The sequence below is a fragment of the Hylaeus volcanicus genome, chromosome 2 (genome assembly GCF_026283585.1).
Source record: "Hylaeus volcanicus isolate JK05 chromosome 2, UHH_iyHylVolc1.0_haploid, whole genome shotgun sequence".
Taxonomy (NCBI): Eukaryota; Metazoa; Arthropoda; class Insecta; order Hymenoptera; family Colletidae; genus Hylaeus; species Hylaeus volcanicus.
In genome coordinates, this window is record NC_071977.1 from 22,671,646 (window position 1) to 22,694,086 (window position 22,441).

Below are 22,441 nucleotides of genomic sequence, written 5' to 3' on the forward strand. Positions count from 1 at the left end.
AGCACACCTTCAATTTTGCTTCGAAAAATGAAAATAGAAGGAACTCAGTACCCTCGTCAAAGTCGCCATTTGACAAGGATACCCGAGGGGATTCCGAAATCTGAGCTCCAGAAATTGTTTTCTTCGCCACTCGATCGCTCCGAACGGTTTATCAGCTCGGAGGGAACGTGTATCGAATTCGAAAGAAGATATTTGTACCAATAAGATTGTCGTTTCACTTTATAACTTCATTAGACGAGTCAGATCAGACAGACCCAAGGCAGACCGTGTCAGCGTTGCTCAACTTCTCTTGAAAGACTTCCTCGAGTGGACTGCGTGCCGGCGTTGTCCACGATACCGGAGAACCCGCCAACGCCTCGTATTTAAGATATGAGAAACGTCGGAAATATAAACTAGACGCGCGGTATAGGCGCACACTCGCCGTAAACGCGAATAATAATGTGAGAGTGGAGATGATGTATTATAATTACCGTGACGCGTAGCACGGCGCCAGCCACTCGCTATTGTTTAAAGTGCGAGGGCCGCTCAAAATGCAAACTAGGTGTATACTGCTGTGGAGTAGATAGACAAACCGTGGTCGTAAATGGTAATGGCGATGGAAAGGGGGAGGGTGGATGCAAACGAAATGGCCGTGTATTCTGCACCCTCCGTTGCGCTTAGAAAGGTGCTTCATATTTAAAATACGGTAACTGTCCAAAGTACGAAGTAGCCGCGCGGGGTGTTTATGGTTTATTATGAGAGAAAAGTGGATAACAATGAGGGTAAAATATTTTGACCCTCTACTGCACGCTAGGTCCAATCGAAAATCTAATAAGGACGATCATAGTAATATTCATCGAGGCATTTATAACTCTGTATGAATACTTTCTTTTTGGAAGATCAAATGAATGGTGTTAGAGCCAAGCTTCAGATATACAGTTAGTCCCATAAGTATTTATACTCTCTATGTCTATTGAAGATATTTCTCTAAATTTTGGCTTGGCTTGGTTTGGTGTTTCCAAATAAATGTTTCGTTATAAATATATACATGTGCAAAGTTAATTCGTGTATATATTTATGATTAAACATTTATTTGGAATCGTCGAGCCTATCATTTAATTTCGACAAATTTCTCCGATAAACATACACGGTACGAATACTTATAGGACTGACTGTAGTCGTAGCAAATATTGACAATCATTTGTGTACTTAAGATAAAGTATTTGTCACGTTTGAAAAGGTAAGCTCGAGTGAACTTCGTGGAAGGTTCTACCTTCGGAGAATATTAAAGTTCGCTTGGTCATGCTTGCTGCAACCCATAAGCTGCTGATTATTTCAATAGTCGTGTGAGTCCGCATAAGCAGGCCCCCATAGCGTGCGTTCACGTGCAACGTCTCGATTGCGACATTACCTTTCACGACGCCAGGAATCTCGACCGCGCACGCGAGTTACTTCTACCGGTCGACAAACACTCCTCGCAATTAGTGGATTTCTTTCCAGAATTGTTAACAAGACGTCGATGAGTAATCGCGTACGACACGCGATGAGTTGATATGCCCCCCGTCCTCCCATCGCGTTGCAATTCCAAGAAGTGTCTTGTTACCTGCACAGGACGATGTTTAATTGATAGAAAGATACCGTCAAGCTGGGAAATCAAGAATAGAGTTATGATTTATCGCTGCTCGCAGGTAATGGAAAAGAAACACGCCTGGAAGAAGATTTTGTATGAGTTCTGAATGGGATAAACGAGAGGATGATGATTCTTAAAACATAGTTAGATTGCAAATGCAATTACTGTGCAAACTTTGATTTCTTTGTATTAAAAGAGAAACTTGTCAGAAATTGACGAGAACGAATACGAATATAAGATAAGTATGGGGAAAGGGATTATTTTAAAGAAAATAAGATAAAATTCTAATTTTTAGAATGTGGAAACGTAACTGATTAGGAATCGGTCCTGGATGATTTATCTACGACGCAATTGATGCTAAACAGCCCAAAGCTTATTAAAAAGTTCACCAATTGTCAACGGTGTCCGATAGATTTTAAAGTGAAATCAGGAGGGGGAAGACCAATGTCACGGTATTAAAAGTCGTGACTCTCCGGTCACGTGGAAACGGAGCTCAAGTGGACGGACCGGAGTAACGGCAGGTTACACGCGCGATTTTGCAAGCGGGTACGGTGAATTACACACGCGCAAAGAGCGAGAGCGAGAGGGGTACGGCGGGCCACTTCGCACGTGTGACCAATCGCGATAACTCGAGTGTACTCGCGGGGTGTTACAGAGAATTATCGTCGGGAATGAACGAAGCAGGATGTCGGCTATATCTACGCCCCCGAGCGAATTCTCCAGACAAAGCCAGCAAACCGCAATCGGGCCAGATGCGCGTGCACGTATTGTGCACCGAGAGCCGTCCTAAAATAATTTATATTGCCCGCCAGGGTAATTTCAAACCGACTACTCGCGCGGCGATAATGCGCTGCGTGCCGCAATCTCGATTCACGCCGTTTATTGGGTTATCGAAGTAATCTGCCGCGCTAACCGGTGCCAGCTTAGATCCCGCCACGCTCGACGAAGGATTTCCGTGGCTTAATTGCGATGACGCGTTGGAAAGGGCAGAGTTGCATCGAGATACGAGAACGTCGATCTATCTCGCGGCGATCGCTGTTTCCTTTTCAACAGATATAGCGTTTTGTCCAGATACGAGACTCCTCCGAGTCGAAGCGGAAATAGAGGGGTGAATATATTTCAACGTTTCGGGATCATGTAAATTTTCGATTAACGCCGGGTCTTTTATCGGGTGGAGATCTAAAGGTTTCGAATCTAACGAATTCCATGACGGTTTCACGATAGTAATAGGTATCTAAATTTCTAAACCCTCTTGGCGGAGACGGCTGGAGGAATCTATTAAAGAAGCGTCTCTGGCGAGTCTTACAACGGATCAAAGGCAAAGGGTCACAATTTTTTCTGCCTTTCTGTGTTTGAGTTAATAACCACTGAGAGATAAATGAAACAAATTTTTTTTTTTTTAATTATTATTAGAGAGACTCATTCATCGTGCTTTCCAGAACATGTTGTACGGTTGGAGTCACCGGTAATCTGGCAGATCTTGCGTTCGACTTGACGCTATTAATAATTGGAACGATCCGTGCGAGCCAATTATCTACTAATACAGCATCAAGTAATTGCGAACTGTTCGAATGATTAATAGGATCACGTTTAATCCTGTACTGTGTAATGTGGCCGGGTGGAAAACCGATGAAAGCAATCCGCGTAAAGCTCGCCAATAGAATGTTTGTTCTTACTTACATTCTGATGCAGAATTTTATGTTTTTACTCGGTTCATATCATTCTTTGATTATGTTATAGTTTAAGAAATAGGTCCTTTGTTCCTTCATAAATAATCTATTTTTATGGAATATGAGCGTCTCCTCATCTTAATGGTCGGATCCTCGGCGCAGAAAGCTTACGATCAAGCCAGGAAATTTAAATTTCATTTTACTCTATACATCCTCGAATAACAAGTAAAAAACTAATAAGAAGAAATAACTTTCGCTTGTGGTAAAAATCGTCGATATTCTTAGCAGCTCCCGTATCAAAGCCTGGCAACATTGGCGCTTGCCCCAAACACTCCCGATAACAGATCCACTAAGTTTCAGAATCCGTTATCGTTCCCTCCCTCTGATAAACAAATCGAGGCAAGAAAAGAACAGGGGGCAAAAACAAGCCGTTGCACTCGGATCAAAGAGAGGCGAAGCTGGTGGATGCCAGGCAGCGTAGCATGATAAACGACACCCATAATTTTTCCCTCCCCCGCGCCTTCGTCTCGGCGACACAGTGCCCGCATGATCACACTATGGTCGCTCGGTAACACCCAGAGATTCGTCGTGGACCGAAGTAGTAATTCGTTGAAAGAGCCTATTGTGAATAAATTGAGCCAGAGCAAGGATTGGGCAGCGGTCGTGGAGAGTTCGACGCGGCTGTCCTCTCGCTATCCGCGTGGTACGTTTTGTCCGCTCGAAATTCCCACCGCGGCTCCGTTGCCCCTTGCCCCGCAACCACGGGCACCCCGTTGCCCCGTCAATTTATTAATCCAAACGACCGCGCTGGACGACCGACCGACGGAACGAATAAAAGGCCCGCAGAGGTGTGACCGGTTCTCGAGAACGAGAACCATTGTGTACGTTTACACGGTCCGGATTCACGAACAAGTTATGACATCGACGTTCCACCGGGGAACATCAATTCCTGGTGTCTGGGAGGAAGTCACCAGCTCTGATATCAACCAGACGCCTGCTGCAAAGAGTGGGAGGCTTGGATAGCGCTGGAGCTGGAGTTGGTGACTTCTTGGAATTGGATAGTTAGGCTTGGAGCGCTGAAGATTACGAAATAAACGAGAATTTTTCTGAAGAAAATAGGACACTCGATACGTGTATTATTTTGCAGACATATTCGTCTATGATTAACCCTTTGTAATCCTATGTCGAGCGAGGCTCGAAAAAATGTACTGAAATCAGAAAATTCTGTGTATTTTATTTTATAGGACCTAGATGAAAATGTGTTCGATATCTGTCGCGATTAAAAGATTTAAAAGGTTCCTCTAGCTTATGTTGTTGCTACGAGTTCGTATCAAATTATAAACTATCCAAATAATCATAATCGAATGCACGATCACGAAGCCTGGAAGCATCGTTCAATATAATCTGAAAGAGGAATTATAGAAATCCAAGCTCATCGCGGAAGTGGCCCATGAAATCCGCGGATACGAGCGCGCGACACGATCGAGTCGTTTTCGTAGACCGCTCTAACGATAATTGGGCCAACTAATTAGAACCATAACGGGGTCGTCCAACGTATCCTCGACGTATGGGATACGAGTCACGCTTCTGTTCGTGGAACGTTCGTTTCCGTTGTAACTGCTTTTATCGTTCGCACGAGCGTTTCCAATCGTATTTGCTCTTGGCTCGCGCGATTACAATTGTTCCATCGTTATTGTACTGCGAGCAGATGTAACAGCCAGGAATTAAACGGGGACACGCGTCGACTCCGTTATTAATCGACGAATTCGTCCGTTCTGATCGCGTGGATATCGATTTGCAATTGAATTAGCGGCACAATGGTCCGTTTATCGCGGAAATCGGCGAACGTTATGCCTCTGCATGAAACTAATAAGGGGACTGGCTTAATACTTCCGTGTTTGACCTAACATTTTACTACTCGAGTAGTATTACATTGTCTAAATCAATCCATTGAATGAAATGTTTGTCCTTTAGAAAATGGCAATCTTTCCTTTGGCTTCCTCTGTGTCTCCAAAAGAAACGTAGATATTATAGATGCTTACGTTAAAGAAAACGCTTTGTATTCCCATACGTTTATATATACGCAGGTGATTGATTATCTTCTGAGAATCATCGATTTCACTCGCTACAACGATTCATCCGTTTGCATGGCCTGAATTAACTGATACACTATTGAAATACATCAGCAGTCTCTTCACTATGTAAACAGTATGTGAATATTGTCTTGTTCTAATAATAGAATTCAAACGGTAATACTCGAATGATGACAGTAGACTAGTAATATTTGAATAACGACATTGAAGTAGCGATGGTGGAGTGATGCTATCGAAATAGTAATGCTCGAGTAATGATATTTAAATGGTGGTATATGACTAATGGTATCCTGATAGTAATATTAAAATACTCACAAAATACTCGAATCGCTAAACTCTAATCGCCCCGGTGCAGCAGTCTGGGGTCGACGTCCGCGCGCGATAAGGTTAATCTTTGATTTTTCGAATCCATCCGCGAACAGGGGAAGAACAGGCTGCTTACTGGCGCTGATGGAGGAACAATGCCCCCGGTCTGAGACGCGGAGAAATATCACCGAGGCGATGACAATGCGTCGACTCTTCTCTCCGCGTCGTGACTTCGAGCCATGGTCATCCCCTTCGACCGGAAGTTGCGCGCGGCGGAAGCCGCTAGGTTTAGGCGAACGCGCCAGCGTCGATTTCGTGGGACCTATCGCGACGATCTACACGGGTACGACCTTCGCGCGAAGCCTCTTTGAATGTACAAACAGATTCTTCGAAACCGTGTTTAACTGTTCCGACGAGGCCTGACACGCGTGCATCGCTATGGAAGTGTTTCAAAGGCCACGTCCGCGGGGAACTTTTACTACCTCCGTACAAGGAACCAAAGGTGGGTTCTCAGGCTTGGCGGGGGCTAACACAAAGATCTAAATGTGGAAGTAAACATATTAAAATTTATCCGAATACTTCGAAATCTTTTATTTTTAAATCCCCAACTTGGAACGAATTGATGCCCTTGGATTTCCATAATAAAATCTATGAAACGTGGAAGTAAACATGCCAAAATTGATCCGAATGCTTCGAATCCTTTTATTTTCAAATCCCCAACTTGGAAATCCCCAATTGGTACTCTTGGATTTTCAGAATAAAATCTTAGAGACATGGTCACCACTGATAACGATGCCTCTACGAATACGATTTCTTCTAGTCACTGATTTCATTCAAAGCGATAATGTTCAATTCTGAACACGTTGAATGGTGCCTATCTGTTATATCAGCTCGATAAATTCGCGATAAGATAAGACCTCCGCTTCCCTCCAGACCCTCGCATATTTTATCGAAAGCTTCGCTAATTCGACTTTCAAAGCTTAAATAGGAAAAGAAAATGCGTATTTAACGACGATTTAATGAAACTCATTACTGGTAATCGCATCGGTATTTCATTCAACGATGATCGGCACGTAGCCATCCCCGAGCCCACGTTTGAAGAAAGCTCGTCGGGCATTTAACGCAAACAGCCTCGACGGCTCGGCCTGTAAATGGAATTAACGACGGTGGAATGATAAGTGACGTCGTGGCTGGATCTGATTCGATTAGGAAGTATATTTCGCCGAGAGACTCGTGGCGGGCTAACAGTGTCAACGAACTGCCCACGAACACCATCGTCGAAAGAATTCCCTTGTTAATCGTTTCCCTATTCGCTGACGATTAGGAACACCCGGTATACATTGCAATGCGTGTCACGCCTACGCCACGTCGCGACGGGCGTTTGTCAGACCGACAGAAATTACTTTCAATAATGCGAAACATAGTCGGCATGGCCGCGAGGCTCACAGAGATCCTGTAGTTGGCAAAGAAGCGGTGAGATATTTAATGGTGGAGCGATGTGGGTAGGGTGTCAAGAGGAGTGCTGAAAACACTACGTTTTAATTATCAGATCTTCATGGGGGAGCTCCGTACACGAATTAGGGGATGATTGCTTTCCAGTCTCTATTTTTCTTGAAGCCATCTTCGGAATCTACAGGGTGTCCCGTAACTGGTGGTACAAGCGACGGTGATTCTACGTAAAAAATTAAATCGAAAATGAAGAATAAAATTGTTTCATACGACGCTTTATTGTCGAAAAGAATAAGTTTGAAAATTTATCGAGAATTTGATTCAGCTTCAGTTCGACGGATTTTTCTGTCTTACTGTTCCGAGTAGATTACTTCCGTACTTCCTGCAATGTTTACAAAGATTGTCGACATGACGACATCTCTTACATCGATTTTACTTGCTTCTTATGCTTATGATCTACAATGAAATCCGTCGAGCTGAAAGCTGGTTCAAGTGCATGAGTACTCGACAAATTTTCAATCTAATTTTTTGCGACAATAAAGCGTCATATGAACAAATTTTATTCTACCTTCCCGATTCAATTTTTCACGTAGAATTACCCCCTACTCGCTCGTGCCACCAGTTACGGGACATCCTGTATAAGCGTCACGATTGTATATATTATTTTCATTGTAATTTCTAATGAATGCAGCAATAATTTTCGTAAGTACCGAGGAGGACTCTTTAAAGGGTCAAAACGTGAGCAAATAAATAGCTCTCCCTCCCAGGAGAATGTTTAGGTTTTCTCGTCTCTCAGTCTCTCGAGTTATTTGTTGGAGAACGTCGCGATGAAGTTTCGAAAGGCCTCACGGTAGCCAACAGCACAGATAAAATTCATAACGAGCACCGACCGTTCGCATATACGCGGATGCCGCGCAGAACTGGTTATCCTTGCGTTTCTAAGCAGCTTTCCGATCGGTGGCAAGATAGGCAATAAGCAGGGGCCCAGTTCGCAGTCGAGAAGCGTAGCATCGATATTTAACCCCAGCGGACGACCTCAGAAATCGAGACCGTCGTCAATTCCGCGACGCGTTACGTACCGGTTCGCAAGGCAACACGTCCACGAAACCGAGCATCGTTTTTGTCAGCGGAATCGAGTTTGTTTCTAACAAAGGAAGCACTCAGTTTGTCCCCCTTCGATCCCAATCTATTTCTGCTGGATGGCAAATTACAGAGCCCCGCTGCTGTGCGTGAAATATTTGGCGTGATAACTTGATAGGAGATGTAAGTGCTCGAGGATGATAATTTTATGGGCTCTGGGAATAATTCTCTAATTATAGAGCGTGAAATATTCCGGTATTACGAATAAAGGATAAAGAGCTTTCTACTCAGGCACATCAACAGACGTGCTCGCAATTAACAGAGAACGAAATGTGGTACAAACAATCTATAAACGTTAAATATAAGTATTAGGTGGACTGGAAAGTAATGTCGTTTTTGCCATCTTAAATACTTGTTTATCATTTATCAGCTCATTGATTTGTCTGGCATTGAAAATTTGCACACTAGGTGAGAATGAATGCTGCTGACAATGAGGGTGATTATATAATGAATTAAAGATCGAAATTTATTGGAAAATTTGAATTTAATGTAAAAGAAACGACATTACTTTTCGGTCTACCTAATATTAAATTAAACATAAACATATGAGAATTATGATCAACTACCACAGAAATGTATCCCAAAATTCATAAGAATCTCAATTTAAAAAATAGAAGATTGTCAAAGTGTTTTCAGAAGATGGTACCAAAAATAAGTTGTTGATATACGGCCCTGAGGAACGTTGATCCTACCTGAGCAAATCCCCTATTACCGATGATCGAATTGTGCCCATCTCCGCTCGAATGCAGAGTGAAACTCGTTGCCATTCCGATCGTCGATGGAAAATATCGTGGTCGACGACAATAACAATTTGTCGTCCCGTTAGCAGCGGCGCGGTCTCGTCTAACTCGATTTCAAGTTTCTCGCGGAAGTTGGCAGCGTCGGAGGAGAGCCAGCCGGTTGCCGCGCGTCGCGGCGCGACGCGTCGTATTACGGTCTCTCTCCTCCAGGCGTGGTGCATCGGTTGGACTGCATCCAGCCGAGCGCAGCTGACAACGAGAACGGCAAGTGGAACTCCGGATATGTATAATGCACCGAAACGTGCTCATAGAAGACAGTGCGCAGCCCAAGTCTCCCATGTGCAACCTACTGTGTGATTCCCGCCAAATTCACGGACCAATGATTTATATGCTAATTTCAACTGGAACACGACTCCCCCTCCCTTTGCCTTGAAAACTTTCACAGGTTCGAGAAGTCTACCGAGCAATTTCGGGTAATTTCATGTACTTTGAAAGTACACGGAGAATTAATTTTTTCCGCTGATTTTCATTTTCATATTTTGCCACTCGACGAGGCGTTATACCTCGAGAATTTTAGAGTGGCGCTCTGATCAAATGTTTTGGGGAATGTTCGAGGGGGTCACATGTACTTGAGGTAATTATTAGGTAGGAAGGTTTGTGAGAATTAGATAAGATTGCTTGATATGTGTGCGATGTCACGTTTCTGTGAATATAGTCTACCTATTATAATCTTTTTCTTTGCTTCATTGTTAGAGTGGTCTCCTGTTGTTCATTTGTCTTCTTTTATTTAGTTTTTAGAAACTAAAGGAATCTCATTTTTTCTCCTCATCTCGACCGTCATTAAAAGCTACAAGATAATCGGCAAACAAACTAGATCGGTTGATCCACGTTTCGATCCTCTAGTAATTTTCTTTTCGAGTTTTAAGTTTCATCTCTATGAGAGCGAACGGAGCAGCTAATCGCGCGACAGTAAAGACCATCCATTTTTAGACCCCAGGCTGAATCCTACGGAAGACACTGAAGCATATAATCTCGAACAAAGTCGAAAACCCAAAGAGTTAGTCATCGGGGGCACATTTGCCTCGCACGTTTCCACCATCGTCTGCATGTCGCGAATTTTAGCGAGAAAGATCCAAAGGGGATCGTAGTGCAATGCACTCTCCTAATTTATGCATGATATCTTAGTCGCGAATCTCGTGTCACTCGTGCCTTGCAAACCCTGTATCATTTTAGTTCTCAGTATCCCTCAGGATACTTCCTAGACTTTGCTTTATCGCCTATACTACTTCTACGATCCTTCAAAGCAATTATCTTTTTTAAGGATTGGTCAAAATAATACGCACATGTTTTTTTAATATGAATATACCGTGATAATTTTCCACTGAAAACTACTCAAAACTTGCATAAATCTACTCTAAAATAGCTATACCAAAGCTAATCGACCCAGCTCCGTTTTAACAAGTGCAGTGCACTTTACAGGTGTTTACGCTATTTTACCCATTCCCTGTTTACTTTCTCAATATCCATGCACTTCATATTTTATCTTTCCCAGCCACTGTACCGTTACAACACTTGGAATCAGAATTTCCATCAACCTCGATGACCTCCCAGCAAATCAGTGTTACTTTCTAAGCGATACATAAAAATACCTAAAATCATCGTCTCCTGTTTTTTTTTTTTTTTTTACTTTGTTCAATGTCATCCGTTACAGTGGGTTAGTCGCGAAGGTTACTGTTTCTCATTCACCTGATCGTTGGAGAAGACACACTTGACGTTAATCCAGCGGTGCGCCTTGACGGTGCAGTTGCACCCGTCCATCGCGCATATCCCAGGCGGTGCACTCTCGACGTTACCAAGCAGAAATACTAGACACCACATGAACACCGACCATAAGATCGCACTATCACACTTAGGCCCGTCCAGGCCGCGGAACACTTTCCTCCTGCTCATCTTGCGATACTCCGGCATCCTCGGGACAAAGGGTCGCGTTGTTCGTCGGCCGCGATCGATCGCCTTCGATTTCCTCCCCGTAGAGATCCTCACATCATTCGTGAATCATCTACAGTGGATCGTTGGGTCTGCGGTACGTGACCCACGCTCCCATCCGCTCTTCTTCGAACTGGGTCACATCCAGAGATGGGCGACGAATAAAAACTGTGCGCAGCGGTCTACTCAGAAGGTTCTGGTATCCGAGCGAAGCATATTTGGATCCTATCGTTCGGATTGCGGCCTTGATTAAACAAACAAAGCATCCGAAGGTGTTCGTGTCGCGAAATTTTGATTCGGGTAGGAATTTTGTCCAGATCTAGCTAGATCGTAGGAGAAATTCCTCTCAGCGTTTGGAGCAGTGCTCCAGTAAGTACCTACGAAGTGTCCCGAGATTTCGAAGGTATCGATCCTTTCGCCGCGATCCTTTGAAACTGGGCTCGTGTTCGCGTCAAGGTATCCTGGAGACAGCGATCGGAGGCTGTCGCAAAACTGCACGAGCTTGTTGCCCGCCGCTCGCAAGACCAAACACGCGCGCGGACGGCTGGTTTTCGAAGAGGTGGGGCGACTAGAGGCCAGCTGACGCGATCATGACGGAGGTTGCTTTCAAACTGTGGTCGGTGGCATGCACGATCGGTGTCTCCTCCCCACCAAGAACCGTGTTCCTTGCCTTGCTTCGCTTCTCGCGTGTGCACTCCCTCTTCGGGGCTTTTAAAAGATAAAAGACAGCGCGAAGCCCCGGAGGGGCGAACTCTTCGACAACACCGGTTCGACAGGGTTCTGTTCTGTCCTGTACGCGACAGTGGGAAGGGCCTAACCTCGGAGGGCGACGGCACCGGTTTTCGAGCAGGTCGCGCAGGGTCGGCGCACTTTCTGCCCTCCAAGGTCCGACCTTGACCAAGTTACGAGCCAACAACAGCTCCCGTCCATCGCGAAACGCGGATCGTCGTGACCAACGTTTACGTAACGCGTGTTTGTGTGCGGTTTTGGCGACGCAGGTCGTGCGAGAACACCTGTGCGTACTCCTCCGAGTACAACTGACACAAGTTTGTATAGTTTCCTCGTTCTTCCTTCCTGGCAAGGGATTTCTGCGGTTTGGTTAACGCTCTAATTGAGACCATTGTGGAATGATAAACAAACGGCGTCATTCGGAGCAGCTGCGTGAATCAATTTTTTAACCCTTTGCACGTTTGTTAAACGTAAGTCTAACAAATTTTGTTAGTTACTCCACTGCAAACATAAAGGATTTATGGTATCAACGCTTCAAGTAAGCTGTAAGAATTTATAATCAAGTCTAATGATACCAAAAAGGACACGTTTCCAAAGTGAGACTGTTTTATGTAATAGATTTCTGTTCGCACATTTTACAACGAGATGCCGCAGAGTGCAAAGTGTCAACTCAAATTTTGAAGCCACTTAATTTATTGCTCTTTTAAGTTTTCAATTTAGGAGTAAATAATTTACTCCTAAACTACATGTTTGTTCAGTGAAAAACCAAGAAAGAGTACATTTCTCGAGTCACGAAGTCCCTTGTAAACACCTGATAACGCATTCCCAGCGCGCGCATTTTAATGTCCCCCAAAAAATTAACATGGAGAACAGTAACAACTGGGACACTGTGGCAGAGTATCTTCTTTTATAGCCAGTTCGTAGAAGACATGAAACCCAATGCGGAACTCGGACCGTAAAAACGAGACCGCCCAGCCTCGCAAGCGTCTCTTCATAGTCACGTCGCTTTTCATGGTAGACGGGCGTTTCCCTAAAGCGCTATACCCTCGTAGCTCTTCGCTTTATGAGCAGAAGCCTGGCCATTTAATTTCCCATGAGAAATTGCCCGTGTCCGTGCAACTCGAAGCCCGCCGGCATCCCCGTCCTGTCTGCGTCACACATGCGAAACGTCCATTCATTCATAACGTTCTTCTCAAACCAGGAAGCACCTGACGCCAGCTGAACTGGCCATTTCCGAAATGACCACGTGCTGACCATACGTCACATAGAGGCCGACCTTAAAGCCGCCCTTTCCCTATTCCCAACGAAACGCTCGTTCACGATACCCTCGGTTCGTCCGGCGTTCGATTTCGTTTCGCATTCCATCCTGTCGATCCTCTTTCGCGATCCTCTCGAGTTACTCGAGTGATCGATAAAACGACACCCACGTCAAGGGCAATCCGTGGTCCCCGTGTTAAAGAATACCCATCGGACGCTTACAACGGATGGAATTATCTCGATATCGCCTTTCCTAACGCTGGCATAGCGTGAGAAGTATGTCAGATTGTTTTAGTCGACAGGAATAGGAAGCTCTCGGTTATTAAATTACACGCTTGAAAACAGTACGCGATTTGTAACTCTATAGGTCACTAGTACTCATTGTGACTACTAAAGGAGCCTCGGAAATTTTGTAATTTTATGTTCCTACGTTCATCCTCAATATAAGTGGGAAAAAATGCCCATGGAGTTGTGCCCTATAAAGGGTTAAATCTATCGATGCCTCCCCCCATCTTTACACTATAAAAGTTCATAACTCCACAGGTACTCTAGGAACATCTACCATAAATCCTGTTGATCTTTTCTTCGGCGAAAGCCGAGTTTCTCGAACAATCGCGAACCGTGTGATATTACTTCGGATGGATTTCGTTTCCCCTCGCGTCGCGTATGGATGAAATATACATCGGGCCCCGTTCGATACCGGTTTGGTCGGCCGTCTCTTAGAAAGCAACCGGGTCCGAGAGCCACGAAGAAGTCGTTCCATGCTGGAACGAGATGCTCTCGTCTGACGCGAAATCGGCGAAGGCATGATCGTGTGTACGGTATAGGTAGCGAACGCTTTGCTGTCGAGCTGCGGGGAACGAAATTGCGATGTGATTGCACCTTATTAGGGATGAGTCCGACGATGACTCGCTAGGGGAAGCAGCGATTGTCTGGCTGGCAGAGGAGCATCGTCCTCTGCTCGTGATCTACCCAGACGAGATCCGCGGAACGTAGCACCAATTAGGGGCATTGCGGCTCGGAACTCGTTCCAACAAGTCGACTACCTGCGACGATCCTGGCCTCGTTCGGAACCACTTTTTGACCTGCAACAATATCCGTGATTTTTTTTTTTAGTGTCGCCAACTTTGGCACGGGTTGGTCGTCAACTTGAACGACACTCTAAAATATTTTTAAGGGTTTAGTGTACGATAAAGAAGTTGAAGAGTATTGATTTTGGTGGTTTTGAAGTTCTGGCTTAGCGGTTATGATTATACATTATGTGTTAATGGGTGTCAGGTGTAGAGCTATCATTCTATATAATTATAAATAAGCTTACAGTATGTACAAATTACTGTCTATAATGGGATTAAATTTAATCTTGGAATAATCAATTAACAAAAACTAAGAGGTCTACTACTAAACTGTTCCGGCACTTCTCATAAAAGAATATCAAAGCTGCCACAGCTATGTGGAAATCGATTTCCCTGTATTCCGCCCAACGGTGGGTAAATTACTTCATCAACGATTCCGGAATGCAACAGATATTGTGCAACGATTGGGAAATATCGTTGCGCTTTCAGGTCCCTGATAAAAGCAGCTATATTGGTGATGAAACGTCGAGAAAGATATGCCGCGTACATTCTTCGAAAATAATCCTCAACGAAAGTCACGATAATTACGAAACATTCTTTACTGTTTTCAGTTGTCATTCGAACGAACGACTCTTCCTAAGAGATTTCGTCTCCTGCACTGTCGGCACGAGCGGAGGTCGCTTGGCAAGATGGTTGCAACCGGACAGCTTCGTGGATCCATCGAAATGCGAGGCACTTTATTCCAAGGACAAAATGAAATGTGGATGGCCTGCGATAGTTACCATACTCACCAGAGACCAGTACGGGGACGTCGTTCACGTGCCCAATTTAAAGGTATGATAGTTGAAGCCGAGCTTCATAACTTTAGAAACATTAGGAGTGCTTAGGAGTGCAATCGCTGAACCTTGCTCTTTCACCTTGCTTTCAGAAAATCGAATATATTTTACACTCTATTTTTTTTTTTTTTTATGTAGTGAGAGAAGTAAAAAATATAAATATGAAATCGATGAAAAATTACGCAGTTTGAACTGAACGAACAACTAATTAATATTTCGCAGGTCGAGGTGAAGGCAGTCCCCATAGACAAGAAGGACCTGGCAGATTCCGAACAAGGAAGAAGGATTCGACGAGTGTCTCAGCCCGATCCGATGACCTTCGGTGGTCATCCTCAACCTTCGTTGGACGTGCCGTACGAGGTCACGATCAACAATAAGACGTGCTTCTATGCAATTACTATCATGAAGGCTTATCAGAACTACTCGTTCGAGGAGTTAAGGTTTATGTCACCGGCTATAAAGCGATCAAGCGAGAGTATGTTGGTGAGACCTAACGGCGATGGAAGCTACAGCGCGACCTGGACTCCGTCGTCCGTGGGATGGTATTCGCTTATGATCACGGTGGACGGTTACAATATGGACGATGTGAGTAGTCGACCTTCATCGTGTTTCGAACAGAGATGGGCTGAAGTTTATATTAAAAATGGAAACACCTCATACCGATATATTTTCTCATACTCGATCTATTTGCTATGAATTACAGCATTCTATAATCAAAGCACTAATTTTTGCTCAACAAATAGGGGATGAGGTGTTTATTTCTTTTTTTATTACTTGAAAGAATTTCTAAGAAAAGTTTATGTTAATAATGGATGATTAATGAAAACACCTCGTATTATTTATTTTCAATGTAGAACAGTTAAACATCGTTGTATTTACTATGAATTATAGCATCCTATAATCAAAGCACTAATTTTTGCTCAACAAATAGAGTATGAGGTGTTTATTTTTGTTTCATTATTTGAAAGAATTTCCAAAGAATTGATCGTTATTTTCTATCGACACTCCTTGTTTTTCCCCCTAGAATTACAAAGTTGAAGTGAAGGAGCCACCACAGGGCATGCAGCCACCTACGCAGAATATCGTGAAGAAGCCGCAGCATCAACCTAACAGACTCAGGAAATTCATGGCGAAGAATAGCGCGGGCTTGAGGATCAGAGCCCATCCTTCCCTTCAGAGCGAGCAAATTGGCTTCGTTTCAGTTAATGATACTATAGCCTTCATAGACGAGGTAATCTTGTTTCCATCGTATAGGTCTAATTCTTGCTGTCGGCAAGAGTCTAGTTTATCAAGTTTTTACGTGAAGATTATCGCTCTTGAACTGGTATTTTATATAATCGAAAGTACAGATTCCTGATCTGTTCTACACAGCAATATTGAGATTCTTGGACTAATTTTTCTTTCGTTTTGTTTACATTTGTGTCTCTGCATGCCCAAAAACTTCATTTGAATAGATTCACAACGACGATGGCGTTTGGTTGCGATTGAACGCGGAAACGATCAAGCAGTACTGCAGTAGCAGCCACCTGGAGGCCTGGTGCCTGCAGTACAATCAACACCTGGGAAAGACCTTGCTTCTCCCAGTCGAGGAGCCCAAGTCCATCCTGGATCAAGTCATCAAGGAAACCATTCTGCGCAAGCGGCCCGAAGTGGTCGAGGAGTACGTACATCGACGTTTTGTTCGTGGTAGTTGTAAGAAGAGTCTACTCTCTCGTTTCAGTAAAAGGAAAACGGTCACCTTTGACTCCGGAAGAAGCATGGTCGTCGTGAAATGCGGTGCATCGGGTCACAATATCAGAAGCAGACCCAATCTGAAGGCAGCGCCTGTGGGAATGCTAGCTCATGGCAACACGGTGACCGTTCAGGACTACGTAAGTCTCGACTCTTCCGTTCCACTGTTTTTCTTTTCCCTTTCTCTTTTACTTGTGAATGTAAGATACATGTACACCTTTACATAACATCAATTTAAATTTTATTCTATCACTGGTGCTATTTGACTTTTTCCTAGAATCTTAAGGACCTACCAAATTTTATGTACATTAACTTCTTTGAGTCTTTAACAAATTCTATCCTGGTTATGAAACAATTATGAAAATCTTTTTACTTTATACACTACATATTTACAATTTTTATGTTCGCACTAAGGACACAAATTTGCGATGATCAGCTTCGGAATTTCATTATTTTCATCGGTACTCGGTATTAGAAACGTAATTAACGTTTCGTAATTAGAAACGTAGTTAACGTATGTTAACTTTGCTATTCTAATAGGGAAAGAAGATTTACGCAGGATTCTGTACAATTGTTACAGTTTGTAAACAGCGAAGGTACTTGGGTGCGCATCGACGACGACTCGATGGCCAAGTACTGCTTCGACAGAGGCCGCGTGGCGGAAGGCGAAGCCTGGTCCCTCGCCATCAACAAACACGGCGTGGCTTACATGAAGATCGAGCACGATCTCGAGAACGATCCGATGGAGAAGAAACCAGTGATAGCAGATCCGTCCGTTTCACCTAGTCATAAAGGTTTCGATTTCTCCGTGCCTTCCGCGAGCCATGAGGGATTCAATTTCTCCACGCAGAATTACACGCCGGGAACCGCAGAGTCTGGAGAGGGCAGCAATACGAATCCATTTATTTTTGGCTCGTACGTTCAGCAAGATTCGCCAGGTACGAGTCTTAAAAAAATTTCAGACGCAGGAAAAAATTCTGTGGCTTTCAGTTTCGCGGAGAGCGTCCGCTTTAAATTTCAAATTAAATGCGAACCCGAGACAAACTTCTCGCGAAGCGAGAAACTTTTCCCGATGATTTGCTTCAGAGGAATAAAATTCCCAAGGAAGGTAAATGAATCTGTTAGACGTCTGCCTTCCTTTGATCACTGGGAAACGGACAAAAATGATTTGGATAAACTCCGACCAACTATTGTAATAATTTCAAGTGGGAGACGATGAAGAATTTTTCATCGACTAGGAACGATTTAATTTCTTTAAAGCACCAGAACTTCTAGGTATACATCGGCATTTAAATACTCACCAATCCCATAAACCTGTTTATTTATTGGATTGGTGGGGTATTTAAATTAAATATTTTTAATTATTTATTTTTTATTTAATATTCATTTAATTATACGTGTTTAAGATTGATTATCTATATTTATTTATGAATTTAAGGTACATAATATGTCTGATTTCATGAATGAATATATAATACATTTATAGGTAATATATATATAAATATATAGGTATAAATCGGTATTTAAATACACATCATCCGATAAACCTGATAAATTTTATAATAAAGCGAGTCGCGTTTGACGATACATCTTACACCTCAGGGAGCGATAGATTCGCGCTGGAGAAGATCGACGTTTCGCCAAAGTTCTCGAAGCCCCATTCCAAGGAAAGAGTGGCAAAGGAAAGGGAGCGGGAGGGCGGCGGTGGGAAATTCAGCGTTTTGCAGAAGTGGCTGAGAGGCGACGACAAGTGTCACGGAGAGAAGAGAAGTTCTCCTGGCAGGTGAACAAAAGGAATGAACGTAGCGATACGTGCAGTTAGATTAGTTTCGTCATATAGTTTTGGAATGTGCAGGGATTTTTCCGAGTTCGTCGGGGTATCTGTGAAGGAGCTGGTGAAGGCGATGGGCGAGAGCAGGGCGAATGGCAACGGAGCCACGCCGCCCGAGACGCCGAGAAGGCTGTCGAGAAGCTCTTCGCCGAAGAATCCCCAAGGTGGGTCACCAAGATTTCACAGCCCGTCCTCTAGCCCGGTTCAGATACCTGGTACGTATACGCCGCCGTGCAAACAATTAAAACGAATCGCAGCCGTACTCGACGGATCTCTTTATAATTCCTCTAACGGTCTCATTGTTAATCTCATACATTCATGTGTGTGTCTTACTCCACACTTTCGGCACCGTAACTGGTCTGAGGAGGGAATCATTTCAGAAGCTGAGAGACCCGATACTGACACTTGTAAGACTGTTTAGCGTCCCACAGACGTTTTCTCTACTCTGTGGAATGGATATTTAGAGTATACCACTAAGTCTCGCCATAAGTTTCACACCTCTCTGATTTATCTATTATAGTTGAACGAATGATCCTAGACTATAAATATTTAAAACAGACTATTTATTGGACTAGTTATAACAAAATAGTGATGTTGGTCTTAGCTGGGTCCAGTCGGCAGCCAGTTGGTTCTGGTAATTGCCTCTTCCCTCCTGCTGCTCATGCACCAGGTACTCGATCCTTTCCTATTGAACATAATCCTCAGTCTGTACAGTCGAGAAATAGTCAATAGTGTTTATGTTGTTGATAAACTCGCATTACACACGCCGCATTACACCGACCACTGTTCAACAACGAATGCAATGGCACAGTAGATTTATCTTCTTCGAAGACCGAACTGCATGCGGACAAAAGTACTTGAAATTTGTACAAAGTATAAGCCGATTGATGCACGCACAAAACTCACCGTTGTTCACCGTTCAACCCTTTACGAATTATAGATTCGAAATAGTGCATATGACTATATATTAGCGTATTAATGAAACGTTCACACACGACATCTGAATTCTACAACTGATCAAAAATTACCAGGTGGGAGAAGCTTGATAGGAGGGGGAGATAGTATAAGTAGCAGCCCTGTGCTCTGTGGCTCCCCCCGAAGTGTCGGCCTCTCCCCGTTAGGTAAGAATAACAACACACAATTAAGAACTCTCCGAACTCTACACTGACATCAAGATCGCTACATCGGTCATTCTTTTCAAAAATCATAATCGCATAGCACTTTGTTCGACGGTGAACTCATTCGATCGTCACTTCAAAGTCACCCATTCGTTCACGATAAAGTCGCACGTACTTATATTGCACGAAATTAACACTTTATGCGAGAGAATGTTACGTGAAACGTTACTATCTTTTTTTTATATCAGTGTCCACTGTCTTTGAGACGCAAGGTGAGATAGCAATACTCTTGCGATAGTAAAGCAGAGGACATTTAGTCGTAAGCTTTGCATCGAGTGTAACAATTATTAACGAGGTCTCCGCTTTTCTTTTTCAAGTCTCCGGTGGTATGCTGGACAGCACCACGTCGCAACGACGGGGATCAACGCAGAGCGATACAAGTGCCTTGGTCAGTAGTCTAACGAGGGATCCTTCTCAGTCTCCCAGCGCTGTCAGCACAACTGCCAACACCCGCGACCTTTCACCGAGTCCGAGTTGTAGTTCATTACACATGAGGTCCGAGGGTAGCATAGCCAGTCCACCGGATACCCCGAAGAAAGATAGCGGAGTAAGTTATCGACTGGCCCTCTTTAGGGCAAAGTTGATCGTAGAATAAAAAGACACAGTAAAAATGTTAACCCTTTGTACTCGGAGCTATTTCGTTATAGAATATGCAAACAGGAATCATGTCGTATCACATAATGTAACTTATAAAACGTGTAATTTACTGTAATGATACTCGAGCTTATATGAATCTTTAGACATCGAGGGACATATCTATGTCAAAAGTCAAAATTTGATACTATTCTAATGTGTGATACTGTGTGTATCTTTTAAGTTGCAATTTTAGGCTTCCTTGTTTATCTTCACAAATTGCATCATGTCATACAAAATATGTTCTCACATGTTGCCTGGACTTACGATGTCCCTAGAAGAAACATCCGAGTGCAAAGGGTTAAAATCGAAAACGCTCCTTCGATTACTTTCGGTGACCACGACGGTCCCAAACTAAATTTACAATGTTCTTCCAAGGATTCTCAAGGTAGTCCACGGAAAGTCTCCCAGGCGCAGACCCAGACGAGTCCCGAGAGCGCGACGACAGCCATGAAGGGTCACTTCAGCATCGGTTCCGTTGGTCCCAAGGAGGAGCGTCATTCGCCAAAGCTGAGTAGAAGGGATCACACGAAGATAGTGAAGACCAGGGCGAAACGCGCGATGTCTCCAGCCAGCTCGCACCAAAGTACGAATGCGAGTCGAACGTTGAACTTGAGCAAGGAGAAGGCGAAGGAAGCCATCAGTCCGTCTGTGGCGGAGTGTCTGAGAGCCGTGTTCGCGGCGTTCCTTTGGCACGAAGGGATCGTCCACGACGCGATGGCCTGCGCGAGTTTTCTCAAGTTTCACCCGAGTTTGCCGAAACAGGGCGCCCTGGTTGTGACGAGGCAAGCAGTGGTGCAGCCCAACGACAAGCAAACGCAAGAGCAAAAGGCCAGGCAGCGACACTCCGTCGAGGTAACCAACGCTGGGAACTATTTGCACATTCAGCCCAGCACGTTGGAAACCCTAACGCGGTCTGCTGCGAACGCGAATGCGAACAGGAGCAGGAAGAAGCAGGAGATCACCATCAAGGAAGAGGTTCAAGCGAACGGCAAACTCGGTTCTCTTCCAGAATTTCAAACAGTAGCGGTCCTGCCACCCGCCTTGAAGAGCTTGGTGTTCCTGTGGGAGGAGCTCAGCACTAATTGTCTCCAAGCCATCGAGCAACAATCGGTTCTGCCGAGTCCTATATCGCAGATACAAACGATGAAGCTGAGTAGTAAACGACCGGTACCAGAGAAACGGCCTCGAGAGGACAAGCTGAAAGATCGCGAGAAGAAAGGCAGCAGGAAGAAGAAAGAATGGAAACCAGTTGGGAGGGGAAACGGGGCCGAAGTGTTGGGTAGCATAGAACGCGAAACTATATGTGAACTGTGCGGTCTGATGTTTCCTCATCCGGTGACTTATCACATGAAGATGATGCATCCCGGTTGCGGGTGGCACGCGGGCGGGAAGGGTTACAACAGCGGCGGGAATTATTGCATCGGTTGGGCGGGGAACTGTGGGGACGGTGGCGTGGGTGGTAGTTCGTGGTACCTAATCTGTGATACGTGTCGCGATAAGTATCTGAGAGCTCGAAAGCTGAAGCTCATGAAGAAATTTTTGACGGGAATATCGAAAAGGAAAAACGGCTCTGGGAAGATCCTGTCGCCGATCGCTAGTCCTAATGGGAACGAAACGCACATTGTCATGAAGAACAATGCTATGTTCCTCTTAGACCTGGCTAGTGCATCTGGCTTGAACATTCCGAAACAACAAAGACGATCTTCGCAAACGTTAACATCGGTAGCTGAGAATTACAGTCCCCCAGAGGCAGCTGGACCGTTTCCACCTACTGGTCCTTTTCAGTGTTTGCAAGCATTGGGAGTGCATCATTCGCAAAGTCACGATGAAAGGTACTACGAAGAGGCGTTAAGGCGTCAAAATGGACAGCAGAACGCTTACGAGGGGAATAGTGGCATGTTTAACACTACCAACGGCCGGGTAAGAGAACGACACCCTTTACGCGACTTCCAACCGGTAACTGTATCGTTTTCACAGCCGGTGTCGGAATATCCCATGAGCGACAGCGACAGCGAAAGTGGTAAAGGTCGTGGCATGTTTCATCGATCTGTATCGATGTCTACCGGCGCTCCCTGGATCAGAAATTCTAACGATGGTAGAGTTGTTATGATGCGTAAAAGAAATAACAGTAGTAGCGAAATGAACAATGGTATCTATATAACTGCAGATTCATTTTC

General features: G+C 44.3%; 2 protein-coding genes across 5 annotated transcripts in view; one reads left to right on the forward strand and one right to left on the reverse strand.

The window, feature by feature from the left end:
* LOC128885019 (E3 ubiquitin-protein ligase MYCBP2) overlaps window positions 1–22,441 on the forward strand; it is a 279,219-nt gene that overhangs the window by 250,903 nt on the left and 5,875 nt on the right. Inside the window, exons 30-41 of one of the 3 annotated variants that reach the window (XM_054138754.1) lie at window positions 14,664–14,886; window positions 15,111–15,473; window positions 15,913–16,119; window positions 16,343–16,548; window positions 16,609–16,759; window positions 17,200–17,557; window positions 18,222–18,402; window positions 18,475–18,665; window positions 19,482–19,571; window positions 19,946–20,175; window positions 20,640–22,184; window positions 22,242–22,413. In XM_054138754.1, the coding sequence (XP_053994729.1) occupies window positions 14,664–14,886; window positions 15,111–15,473; window positions 15,913–16,119; window positions 16,343–16,548; window positions 16,609–16,759; window positions 17,200–17,557; window positions 18,222–18,402; window positions 18,475–18,665; window positions 19,482–19,571; window positions 19,946–20,175; window positions 20,640–22,184; window positions 22,242–22,413 (3,917 nt within the window). Of the gene's footprint in view, window positions 1–14,663; window positions 14,887–15,110; window positions 15,474–15,912; window positions 16,120–16,342; window positions 16,549–16,608; window positions 16,760–17,199; window positions 17,558–18,221; window positions 18,403–18,459; window positions 18,666–19,481; window positions 19,572–19,945; window positions 20,176–20,639; window positions 22,185–22,241; window positions 22,414–22,441 lie in introns of all 3 variants that reach the window. The other 2 variants (XM_054138756.1, XM_054138755.1) reach the window with 2 other exon arrangements.
* LOC128885021 (uncharacterized) overlaps window positions 1–22,441 on the reverse strand; it is a 48,783-nt gene that overhangs the window by 20,196 nt on the left and 6,146 nt on the right. The window contains exon 1 of one of the 2 annotated variants that reach the window (XM_054138760.1): window positions 10,754–12,993. The exons of the other annotated variant lie outside the window; for it this stretch is intronic. Within the exon in view, the coding sequence (XP_053994735.1) occupies window positions 10,754–10,975 (222 nt within the window). The 5' untranslated portion in view covers window positions 10,976–12,993. Of the gene's footprint in view, window positions 1–10,753; window positions 12,994–22,441 lie in introns of those variants that run through there. 2 annotated transcript variants of the gene reach the window in all.